The 12,592-nt window shown below is 33.0% G+C and overlaps 1 protein-coding gene across 1 annotated transcript; it reads left to right on the top strand.

Annotated features, from left to right (window-relative positions):
• Positions 1-4,583: 4,583 nt before the first annotated feature.
• Positions 4,584-9,968, top strand: LOC132727982 (neuronal acetylcholine receptor subunit alpha-10-like). Its single transcript, XM_060713584.1, has 3 exons — positions 4,584-4,846; positions 5,292-5,643; positions 6,916-9,968. Exons 1-3 carry the CDS (start codon positions 4,769-4,771, stop codon positions 7,335-7,337), a joined length of 852 nt encoding a protein of 283 aa, XP_060569567.1. The 5' UTR covers positions 4,584-4,768; the 3' UTR covers positions 7,338-9,968.
• Positions 9,969-12,592: the final 2,624 nt, after the last annotated feature.

Here is a 12,592-nt window from a genome sequence, read left to right as displayed (position 1 = left end):
CATCGTCTCCGATGACGTCACTGCCTAGCTCGCGGAGGCAGAAATTTAGCCAGTGCCAGCTGCCATGTTTAAATTGGCAGCGTGTGGCTAATTGATCATTAAAACGGCTATAACGTAGAAAATAAAAATATTTTAAGTAATATAACCATCGTAAATATCAAATGGATGAAGTTATCTGTACATGCAGTTTATGTTTTGATGATTAAACGTTCAGCTTGATGTCATGAAGTACAGTTAATTACTTTAGTACTTGAGTAGTTTCCGGATACTGGTTTATTTTCGATCGTAAAATGATGGGCCTGATCGTTACAATAATATCCAAAAATACCCTTTTTATAGTTTAAATAGACCATATGGGAGGGGGTAAATTTTGGATATGATAGACCTGTATATTTTGGATATTATTCGTTAATATTGATAGAATTACAAGTTCATGTGGAAAACATTTAATATTCTACACTCTAGCATGCCTACCAAAGTTCATGATGAACAATGTCTTTGGGCTGCCCTTTCATAAATGAGATATAATTCTGGTAAAAACCAATTAATCATTGAACAGTTTCAAAGAATATCTGGTAATCAGATGTCTACTAGTTCATCTTCACTTGCTGCATTTCTTGCGTGGACGCTCTTTGATGCTTTGCATTAATGCTTTTCTTGTATTTATATGTTTTTAGCATTTATCTGTTCTATACGGGAAAATATTGTTTGTTAAACCATATCGCACAAACCACAAGTTGAGCTCAATATTGGACAAACCGTCAGGAGCCCAATATTTCATAAGTCATTCAAGATAAGTCGAACATCAGTCGCAATGAGTTATTAAGTCTATATAATCACGTTATTGGACATTCTCTTATATAAGCAAAGTAAACAGCTATATTGGAAGAGGCGCAAATGAAATCAGTATTGTACTCAATAGCACACGGGCTTGTCAATTTATCTTTCTTTTCCCACTATATATAATATATAACAAGGGACACAACTCATCATTACTAAATTCACGATCGCAGTGTCAGGTTGAGTGTTGGACATTCATTAAAGAATCAATTATTTAAAAAAAAATTCACCAACGTTTTTACACATGATCGTAAAATTTCGATAAGTAGAGTTACACATGTGAAAGTAAACCAATACTTACATAAGAAAATTTGATGATATAATCGGTTAAACATCATTCATTTACGATTTGTGTCACTGGGTGAGACATATGTCCTGACCGGGACTCGAAATACCGTTCCGAGGCTAAACCGACTTAGCTATCTGGTCGTTTACACACCTTCTTCTATGAGAAGTGAATAATTCTGGAACGTGGCATATTTCCTCGCTATACTGAAATACATCCTCGAGTTTCTCAAGATTACAGTGCAATGTGACTTATGCATAAGTTGTATCATAGTTTGTGGACCTTTTTGTTGAAATTGGTCTGAGTTAAATCGTAAACTTATACATGCACAGTGCGTTAACTAGAGTGCAGGTATTAGTTACCTGCACTCCAGAGCATGCCCATTGAGTGGCTCATTTTTGCTGGGGTTTACATATTGTTACGGCAGAGAAAGGAAAAGCGACAGCATTATCATATTCAGGTGTTCGTTCATTGGTTCCTTTTTGCCTGGGTTTCATATTGTGACAACAGGGTACGCGTTTTTATGTTTAACTATGATACAAAGAGAAAGAGCATCAAAACACTCGGTAATCTGATTAATACTTGGGGACTACGCCCCCTCGTACAAATCAGATAGCCTGTGGATTCGATGCTCCTTTTTTAACTTAAACACTGAGCTTTAGTCATGGAGGTCTGGTCCCCCATTGGGCGCCAATTGTCGCAGGTCAAACGAAACAAAGGGGCTCGTCGACTCTGCTGTGAGTTGACTTTAATATTTTTAATTAATCGTTTTGTTTATTTGCAGGAGGAAACGGATCAAGTTTTAAATACGCACGTATGGTTATATCAAGTAAGATCTTTAAACATATCTTCAAACAGGTACAAATAATGTTTTATTCACATAAATATAAACAGTTACATTGCATGTGCATTGCTGTCACATTGTTTTAGCTGTTTGGTAAGAATTAGGTTGGAGGGTCTGGCTCAAATATTTTTCTTGAATCATAATCCGGATGAATTTGAAACTTCTTACAAGGAAAAAGACACATTATCTAAATTCAAGAATGGGGCATCAGGTAGTTGGATCAACATTTACGTGACATCTCTGTTTTAATATAATTTTATTAACAAGGTAATACATTTAACTATATTTCGGCGTGTATTTAAATACAAACCCCGTGGCTGAGTTATTAAGGTCGTTTTATTAAAATCACATTCACCGCCGTGAGTTCAATGCGTGACTTTAGATTCTATCATGTGATGAAGCTATCCAGGTATAGGTAACCAGAGACATTGGTGAATTTCGTCAAAATAAAACTTACAAAAGCGGCAACTGCAGCGTAACGAAATCGTTTATAGTTTCAATGATTCCTTTCGTGGAATAACCAGAAAGCCTCGTTGTGAAATTGTCAACCAATCGTTAGTTAAAATTGATAACAGAACCGCTGTGTGGTAGCTTACATTCATATTAAATACTTTTTGTTATCAACAGATTTGTTATCAAATTTAATTGTATGTTGTTTGAAAAGGATAGAAGAGAATAAATATTAGATCGCCTTTTGACATTTCCTTTTCTTTCCAAGTCATCGCGAACCTTTCTCTTGCAAATCGCTTTAGTTTTTTTAACTCGATATATGTTATAAGTTTTCAAACGGATTTTTTCCTCGAATAATAACCGGAGTATATCCGAAATATTTCTAAGGAAAGTTTAATTTGTACTGAAAAAATAAACTTTGTCGTTGTACAGTTACAGATAATAATCACAGACAGAAAAAAATAATCTAAATAAGATCCAACTGCTAAATTTGAAATTTATCCAATAGTCCACGTATCATTTTGTATTTCAATAAGTTTCATTTTACACGTGTTTGCATCTTTTTGCATTTGTACTTTTATACATTATTTTCATTTGATTGAAAAAAAATTTCTTGAAAAAATACATAAACGAACTACATATTTCATTAAATTGTGACATACAACACACACAACTGAGCAATTTTTGTTGTGTGTAAGCAAGATAAATATATTTATCAAATTAAAGATGCGGTACATGTATAACAGTGCATTTTTTTCATTTCAAAGTCAATGTTGCATAACGGACACCTTATTTGACGACGATGGTTATAGTATAAAGTTCATATTGTAACCTAAGCGGTATATAAATATAACAATATGATAAACAAGATCAACAAGGAGTCGCGACGTTCAATGAACGCAACACATGTATACTTTGATATTAACAACCAAAACAGAATTTTTATTTCATTTTCATTATATTTAATCCACTTAAACGAACATGTCAGTCCCTTTTTTCCCCTCTCGTGCGTTCGTACATTAAATGTACTCTGCGCAAATCTACATGTATATGATCATCAGTTGCTGTTAACACAGTTTAGTTTTTGTTCGCTGTATCCCTTTGAAGAGAAGAATATACAACTTATATTGTAAATTCAGACTGTTGCTAAGGTCCGTTTTTGAATGAGCAAGATTCTAAGATCTTGGTAATTGTAGTGGTATTTTATGTTAGTTAGAAATATACTGTTTACCAAATACTAAAATTAAGATTGTTTTGCCAAAAACAAAATGTGGAAAGATTGAATTGCTTTATTATCGATATATTATCTTTAACGGAGGTCTTACTAGTACTTCAGAATTTCTTTTATTTTAATTTTTAAGCATAAGGACATTTCTAGGTCAGTGGGTAAGAAACTTACGAAAGTTAAACGAAAAGAAAAGCTACAGCCTCACTTACATCCCATCCTGGCAGAGCCCCGGTACTTACCCAGGTAGTTTACGAAACGTCGGTAATTATACTCAGGTACCCGCTCATACCTGAAATATACACGGCAGAGCATTAGAGGCCTTCCACAACTATCTAGTAAATCTGGAAAGTCGTCATATAACCTAATCTGTATTGTTGCGATGTAATAACAACCAAAAATATAAACCATTTTTTATGTTTATAAGGCAAACATATTTCATCTGGTTAGGTTAATTTTGTAAACACCTCTCTTTGCATGTCCGTCACATGCACCAATTTTCCGGGTATGAATCAATACTAATTTACTTTAAAAGATGTCTCTTTGTTTTGATTTACGCATGCAACTTATAAAAAACGAGGTGTTTGTTTGGTTCTGAATGAGAGATATAACACAATTAATTGTTCTGGTTACAAATGTACTAAATTTTTCCAAATTTTGTTTTTTACTAATTTTTTTTAAAAATAAGACTTGAAGACGATGTTTGAAATGGCCCCCTAAATGATTTTAAGGGCTTAAAACATTTTGAATACCTTCTGCGAATTTTGGGGTTCCCAGATTTGTTTTAATAATAGGCGTACTTTTTAAAAAACTTTCTGCGGGAAATGAAACATATTCTCAGCAAGATTTTTTAAACATTTTTACAATTTTAAAAATTCCCCTCAGATCAACTTAGATATAAGAATAACATGATGAATAATTTAAGAAGGATAGAAGACTTCAGTTGCAAGCAAACAAAACAACAACTAAAAGCATGAGATATTAATTTTTACTTGTATATACATTTTTCAAATATTTCAGTGTCGAAGACTTTAAAGCCGGTAAAATAGGCGGAAATGTAGTGACACAGAACAATGGAGTCGTGACATGGGCACAGTCATTAAAATTGAGAAGTTCATGTTCCATGGATGTTTCTAGGTTTCCTTTTGATGAACAACATTGCATTCTGAAGTTTGCGTCTTGGACATACCATGGATTCCAAGTATTCATATTTCCATGCAATTGTCTGCCTCATTCATAGGCCTTCACTGCAGGATTGTTAAAGTTGCTTAAATCCTTTCACCCTCAAACTGTGGGTGAATCTTATCAAAAACCTGCAATTAGTTTTCTTAAGAGACATATTTAAGTGGATTACGGATGGTCGGTGTGTCTATTAAGGTGATTTGAGTGCTATACAAGGGACATGACACTGTTATAGATCTTTCTGCTGCACCATTTCGGAAAATATTACTATTTCGCTTTCAATATGTCCAGAGAAACCTTCAAAAAAGATAAATCCAGTAGGAACAGGTGAATTTAAAATTTGAATCTTTAAAAGTATAGTTACTTCGCTGCAGGCATATCTAAATGCAAAGAAAAGGCTTACTTTCACATTGTTAAAACCCATGCATGATCCATCCTAATAATCTGATTTCAATATATTTCAGGTCAATTTATCAGTGATGACTGACTCAGTGGATCTCAGCGACTTCATTCCTAGTTCAGAATGGGAACTAATGGAATCAAAAGTTCAACTTAACCGATTATTTTATAGATGTTGTGACACACCATTTCTTGACGTGACAGCGCGATTAGTCATATTACGAGCACCTACATTCTATTTCTATACCATGATTATTCCTTGCTTATGGTTGACCATTTTAAATTTGCTTGTGTTCTTGCTGCCAGCTGAAAGTGGAGACAAGATTTCATTAGGAGTTACGGTGTTTCTTTCATTTTCTGTGTTCATGCTTGTAATTTCGGAAAAAGTCCCAGTCGCAGGTACAATTCCGTTGTTAGGTATGTATTAGATTTTCATTAGATTTCCCTGACGTTTAGACCGAGGTTTTTCTAATTTTTGACGTGTCAACACTTAACTGTTCCATACATCTTGTAATATTTCCAGACATTTTTTGCATTGTTACACTGCCAGGTGAATCAAATGGTACTTTTTTCAAAGATATTTCTGCGGGCGGGTTGGAAAAGGTATATAGTGATCCTTGATCGTTGCTCTTTTATAGATCTATTACACCCATATTTTAGCTTTAATGACATATGATTGCACATTGAAACACCAAAATCCCCCCATGAAAGTAGGAAGTGTGATTAACTCTGCTTTGAGATATTAAAAGGTGAAACATCATGCTGTTTTCACGCCCCTTCATGACCCATCTTGCTTAAGCGATCTTGAATTAATAATACCAAAAGGATCAGTAATTATAGCAACAAGGATGAAATTCTCGGACCGAAGAAAATAACGGCACGTAAAATGCTTTTCGTATGACAATTTCTTAATACACATAATTATCATGAGAGTAAAACTAAACGCAGAGGCGTGTGCTTATGAAACAAGCATATTTATCTTGAGCTGCATTCGACGACAGGAAAAAAGCATATTTGTAAACTGATGTGGTATTTAAGCGTCGAATTACAATGGCTCGTGTTAGTATGTCAATTTATTTGCACGGCGAACCAAAAGTTTCCTTAATGCCAAAGTTATTACTATTTATGATATCAAATAATTTAATTTCGCAATATACCATTGTACATTCCTTTAAAGTTGATTTTTTTCCTGTTTTCACAGTTTTGCTTTATTTTGCTGAAATGTTTGAGACAAACTTTAAGGATACTAGAAATATATCTCGGAAACACACACACACATACACACACATACATACACACATACATACAAACATTCATACATATACAATAAATGAAAAGAGATGAAAAACAAACTGTTTCTTTCTATTAACTGAAAATCAAATTGCTTCATTCTATTTACTGACAAACCAATTGTTCCTACTATTAACCGACAAACCAATTGTTTCCTTCTATAAACCGACAAACAAATTGTTTCCTTCTATAAACCGACAAACAAATTGTTTCCTTCTATTAACTGACAAACAAATTGATTCCTTCTATTAACTGACAAACAAATTGTTTCCTTCTATTAACCGACAAACAGATTGTTTCCTTCTATAACCAACAAAAAAATTGTTTCCTTCTATTAACTGACAAACAAATTGTTTCCTTCTATTAACCGAGAAATGAATTGTTTCCTTATATTTACAGCATTCTACTTGACAGTCTGCATGGGAATGACGTCAATTACCATCTTCATGACTGTATTTATATTAAACTTACATCACGCTGGACCTCATCGAAAAGGCGTCCCAAGATGGTTGCGAATTCTGACCTATAATGTTCTTTCCCTTGTTCTTTGTCTCAAACCAAAAAAAGGAACCTTTCTGTGCCAATGTGCCAAAAAAGCATACGAACAAAATGGGGACAATAGTGCAGACGACACAGAATCCAATTATGATATATCTATAGTAGCAGGGAAACAAAATGATGCTGACGAATGCAAGCAAAAAATTGCAGAGGAGTGGAAATTTGTTGCAGCAGTCCTAGACAGATTCTTTTTCTGGCTTTTTCTGAGCGGTAATGTTCTGTATTGGACAGAATTTTCAGAAATACAAAATATGTGGAAATAGGATACTGGGATACTGAGCAAGTGTTGTTTTAACATTTATTCATTGTGTTGAAATATTTAAATTTCGTATATACTCGTATTGTGGCAAGTATTGTTCTCGTACTTTTAGTGCTTGTTTATTTATTTATTTGTTAATTTCATTTTTTTTTCTGAGTAATTAATTCTGATTTATTGTTTATTTATTTATTTATATTCTGCTATGCGTGTTCGTGGGTTTTTGTTAAAGTGAATTACTTTTACGTAATACTCTTATGATATATTATTAGATAGGACATACTTCTATTCATCAACTAGAACAAGATACTGTTTCTTTTATGTAAATATTCATTGAAAAGTGATTTTGTATTGTTTGATTTTTTTTATTGTTTTTTTCTTTTTTTTCAATATTTGAAATACTGATCCTTTACAGGAACTCTTCTTATTATATTGTACGGATAACTGTCTAGCATTTAAACTAATGTTACATTAAATGGTGATCATTGCATAAATATCAGACCAATTTGATGATGCGGAGGAAAGTTTTACACATGTTTTTATTTATAGCCTAAAAGGTTGATAAAGTAAAAGCATTTAATATGTCTTAAATGAGTATAATTATAACGTTGAAAGCTCCATATTACTTTTCATTCAAAATTAATTGATTATACCATAAAGCAGTGAAGTTTAATTTATTTTATGTTAACATGTTTATCTCGGGTTCAAAATAAGTGGCGTCCCAATCATTCATAGTCAGTGGCGGCTTATCCATTCACGCGGTTGGTCGTCATAATTTGAAAATGTATACAATAAAATGCATGTACCATTGTCTAAGATCATTATAATCTACAGGTAAAACTAAATATGTAGTTTCTGTAAGTAGAATAGACGAGTAAAATCTTTATGCAATTAATAAATTACTTAGTAACTCAACTTAACAACGCAGTCGTCAATAAATCAAAATGTAGAAAATGTTGCTGGTTCTTGTTCCTTTTTCTGCCTCGATATCAATATAATCCGTTTTAACTCAACACAGCGCAGTCTAGGGTCTAACGTGTTTTCTAGATCCCGGTGAATGGTCCTGGTCAGTGCTACTAAAAATAGAAATGGTTTTACTTTTTTTCTTCAAAAAGTTAAGGTTGCTGGAGGGGAAGGCAAATAACCTTTAGTGACGAAGTAAAAATGTTATATTACAACGCGTACATTCTTCCGGTGCTGGTTATACGGTATGGAGAAAGGTTACAAACTCATACATCAATAAAGTAAATTCCATCCAAACAAGAAGTATCTTTTTAAAGATACTAGGCCGAAGTAAAACTGGTTAATTTTCATATGTTAGTTCTTAGTTTCCTTGCAAAGTCATAAAGAAATAATAGCTGAGACGATTCCATGTATTTTCTTAACCAATTAACAACATATATCCATAATTCAGGATAGTAAGGTATGACTACTCAAAACAGATTTCTGCGATTTTTGTTAATGAGGGTTACCTTGCGTTTTCAACTAAAACTCAATAATAGAGGCAATGACAGTACAAACTTTTTAACAGAAAATTGTAAACGCATATGTCCTTCAATAAGCAAATATCAAAAAATGCTCTTCCTTATAAAAGGCATAAACAAAACTGTGGCGTTTTCAAAGTATGTCAGTATATTAGAACATTTTGTTAAGTGCTACTTTCAGGATAGACCTATTGCAAAATGGTATCAACAATGACTTTATTAATATCTCTTTTTCTGTGACCTCTTACTGCCTTTCAGCCTATTGAAATCAAGAACCAAGCACACGGTTGTAATAAAAACTTGGCTCTCGTATATTTATTTATTAATAAACATAATATTGTAAATACCAAGGAATATCATAAAAGAAGGACAGCTTTACTTCGGCTGCTTGAAAACACAAACAAATGAAGTCTTTTTGCCATGTTTGTCCAGAACAGCTTTTTAATTATTCGTGTTTGTTCAGGGCAGAAAAGGATCATTAAAGATTTTGTTAATATATCTAGTATACTAAGCATGCGCATGAAAATTCACGACAAAAAGCATATCTCGACGAAGGCGGCATATAAATCCAAAACTAAAATTGGTAAATATAAAGGAAAGTTAGGGGCGTAGTATTACATCTCGATTTTCTTCAAAAGAGCTTTGAATTTTACATAAATGTTTAAAAAGTATAAAACTTACCTTGTCATTGACCTATTTTCCCTTTCAGATATGGGGTTTAAGTTCACATCTGGATCAGCGGAACTTCACATATGTTTTTACCGATGCTCAATTCTAAGAACCATGTAAGGCTCACCCTTGTCTTATCATATATTAAGCTAAATAATTTACGTTCTAGTCCTATTTTTTGTGTTCCTTATCAATAGATTTCATTGAGATTAGAGATTGAAAAATCAAATTCTTAAGACATTTCTTTTCATTTAAACGATATATAAACAGAAAAGACATTTTAAAAGAACATTGGATATTAATAATAATTGGAGGCTGACATTTTTTAATGAAATATTTTTTGGTAAAAACAAATGTTTAACTGGCAAGCAATAAGGAAAATCCAGCGCAATGTCCTACTGACAGATCTTGCTTGATTTAAATATTTTAGGTTTGTGATAAATAAGATATGGCATTCATGTTGCTTCAGTATCAGATTTATTGAACTCAAAGAATACAGTAAAATTATGCTCGCCAGCCTCTATAATTTAAAATAAAATAAGTATTGAAGACACACACATTTAATAATTATACTCTAATTCAAACTAAAATTGATATATATTTATATTTAGTTAAAGGCTCTAGACAGCTTAAACAATCAAAGAGTACAGATTGGCTGGCTATCTGTAAATTTGTTACTTGGCATAAATTCGATATTTTTTCTTGATCATCATCTGTTTATTTCTTTTATCTTATAATAAGACATGTACGGATTCCTGATGTGAAACTAGTAAGTAAAGACACATTAACACAAAGATGAAACGTTATCAATCTAGTCCAACAATATATATGTCAAGAATATGTCTTGAATAGACTGATACCTAGAATGTTTCAAATGTCACTCCCATGCAATTACAATACGAGGTAGTCCGTCAAATGCCCGATAGAAGTAATACCCGCCATACCATTACATTAGCAAAGCGCGTAGTGTAAATGCATGCTAGTTTTGCGATTGTGGGCCTGCTAGAACTATTTGCTAATGGGTATGCCGAAAAAAGGAGCTAAGGTTACCAGCAGGTTGCCTTGTTATTGAAAGACAGAGTAGACTGCATGACGGTGATATCTCTAATTCCCATGAAAATAAACGCGATATTATCCCCTTGACATATCAATTATGATTTATTCTGTCAGTTATAATTGCTTTTTTATCTTGCAATTATAAAATATCAACGCTAATATACATTAATTCATAGTGTATAAAAGCCTCACAAATTTTGTTGGTGGCATAGTTTGCGTTATTTTGTGATAACGACAATCGTGAGTAGGATACAGTAAACTGTTGCTTTATTTAGAAAACAGAGATCAATTTTTATACATCGACACGAATATCCTGAAAAAGCGCTCAATCTTAACGGACAATCATCGAGCTTCAAATGCAGGGTATGTTAAGTTTTTTTTTAAGTTCATTCATTTCAGCCTGCTTTCACCTTATCTGAATCACCCTCGAGTCTGCTTCCAAGAGCTGACATGTATTGATATCATATAAGGATACATTGTACTGACCACTGTTTGAGAAGCAGACAATTTTACGCAAAGACAACGTTTCCCTATTTATAAGTCCCCTACCGGTATTACCGGAGTGGACTTTGGGTTTACCGTCTGTCCGTCTGTCTGTCCGTCTGTCAGTCCGTCCGTCCATAAAACTGGATCCTACGATAATGCGAAAAGTGCTTAACAAAATTTTTATGAAACTTGGTATATGAATAAATGGCAGTATGAAGAGTATGCACGTCTTTTTCTTTCTTTCCTATATTGAAAATACTGGTTTCTATGGCAATAAATAGACTGAAAATATGGCAAGTTTAACACATAAACTGGCACATTATCTTTAAGGTAAATCGGGACACTTTGCGAACTTTAGAGAAGCGTCTTGAAAATTGGCATGCAGAAAGGTGACCATATGTCTGTTTAGATCCCATTCACTTTATTCCAAAAATTACAGCCAATTTTGTACACTCTACGTCAAATTTGCATCAAAGAACGTTTTTGAACATGAGGTCGTTGCATATCCTTGGTAACTGTTACGGGTATCACAACGCCTTTGGCGGACAAAATAATTATCTTTAATTCTACAGCATTCGACGGAAATTATATTTTCCTTTAAGCTGATATATAATTAATCGTTAACGCCGAAAAACGGTTTGAAAATTGGAAAGAAAACTGTCAATTTTGTGTAAATTTGACGTTCAGTTTAGCTACATTTTTCGGCTTTAAAGCGGCTTATTAAAAAATTCCTGAAATAATGTTTTTATTTGTTTCTTTAAACGTCCTTTAAATCGTATACTTAGTCTAAGTGACCAAAAATATAAGGGTCACCTACTCAATTTATTCCCCAACCCCTTTGAATAAAAGTCACGGGGCGTTTGTTATTTTGTTTGTCGGTCATAAAATGTTCTGATATATTCATTCTTATAGTTAACCTCTATTCGAGAAATTAAAAACAAAAGACATGAGTTGAAAGTAATTAATAGATTCTTTAAATATTTGGCACAATATTGTTATTTTTTTTCTTTTCATTTTCCATATTTCATAAAAAAAAAATACTACGCTGCGACTCACGCGACCTTTGAATAACGGTACTCATTTGCTAACGAGGCCATTTAGTCAAGCTAATTATACTATGGTTTGAAATATTGTCCTATTTTATGTATTGGCCTCTACGTAGAGCTAATGTCACGTGACAAATAAACTGTTGATATACGTGGTACTGCGTTAAGTAATGTTAAACGTTTTATATATTATATTCAAGACCATAATCTATTTAAAAATTAAACATGAAAATAGGATGAAAAAATAAGTCGTTGTTTTCAGAGCATTATCAAAAATACCAGAGTCATCATTATTTAGAATAGAGTACTCTAGAAATCTACGTCACACTAAAACATTTCTTGGTAAGAGACTACGGCATTTTTGTTCATCTGTCAAGTAAATACAGGGCATTGGCGCTATAAGTATAATACAATATTTCAAAAATTATGATAGAAAAGATCATTTTAAGAGCACGGACGCGAGCTTTTTATGTTTTGTGAGCAACTTATTGCTTTGTGTGACTATGAGAATGACACAACTC

This window comes from Ruditapes philippinarum, unplaced genomic scaffold (genome assembly GCF_026571515.1).
Source record: "Ruditapes philippinarum isolate M1 unplaced genomic scaffold, ASM2657151v2 ctg7469_1_1_1_1, whole genome shotgun sequence".
In the NCBI taxonomy this organism is placed as follows: Eukaryota; Metazoa; Mollusca; class Bivalvia; order Venerida; family Veneridae; genus Ruditapes; species Ruditapes philippinarum.
This window is presented reverse-complemented; position numbering and strand designations above follow the sequence as displayed.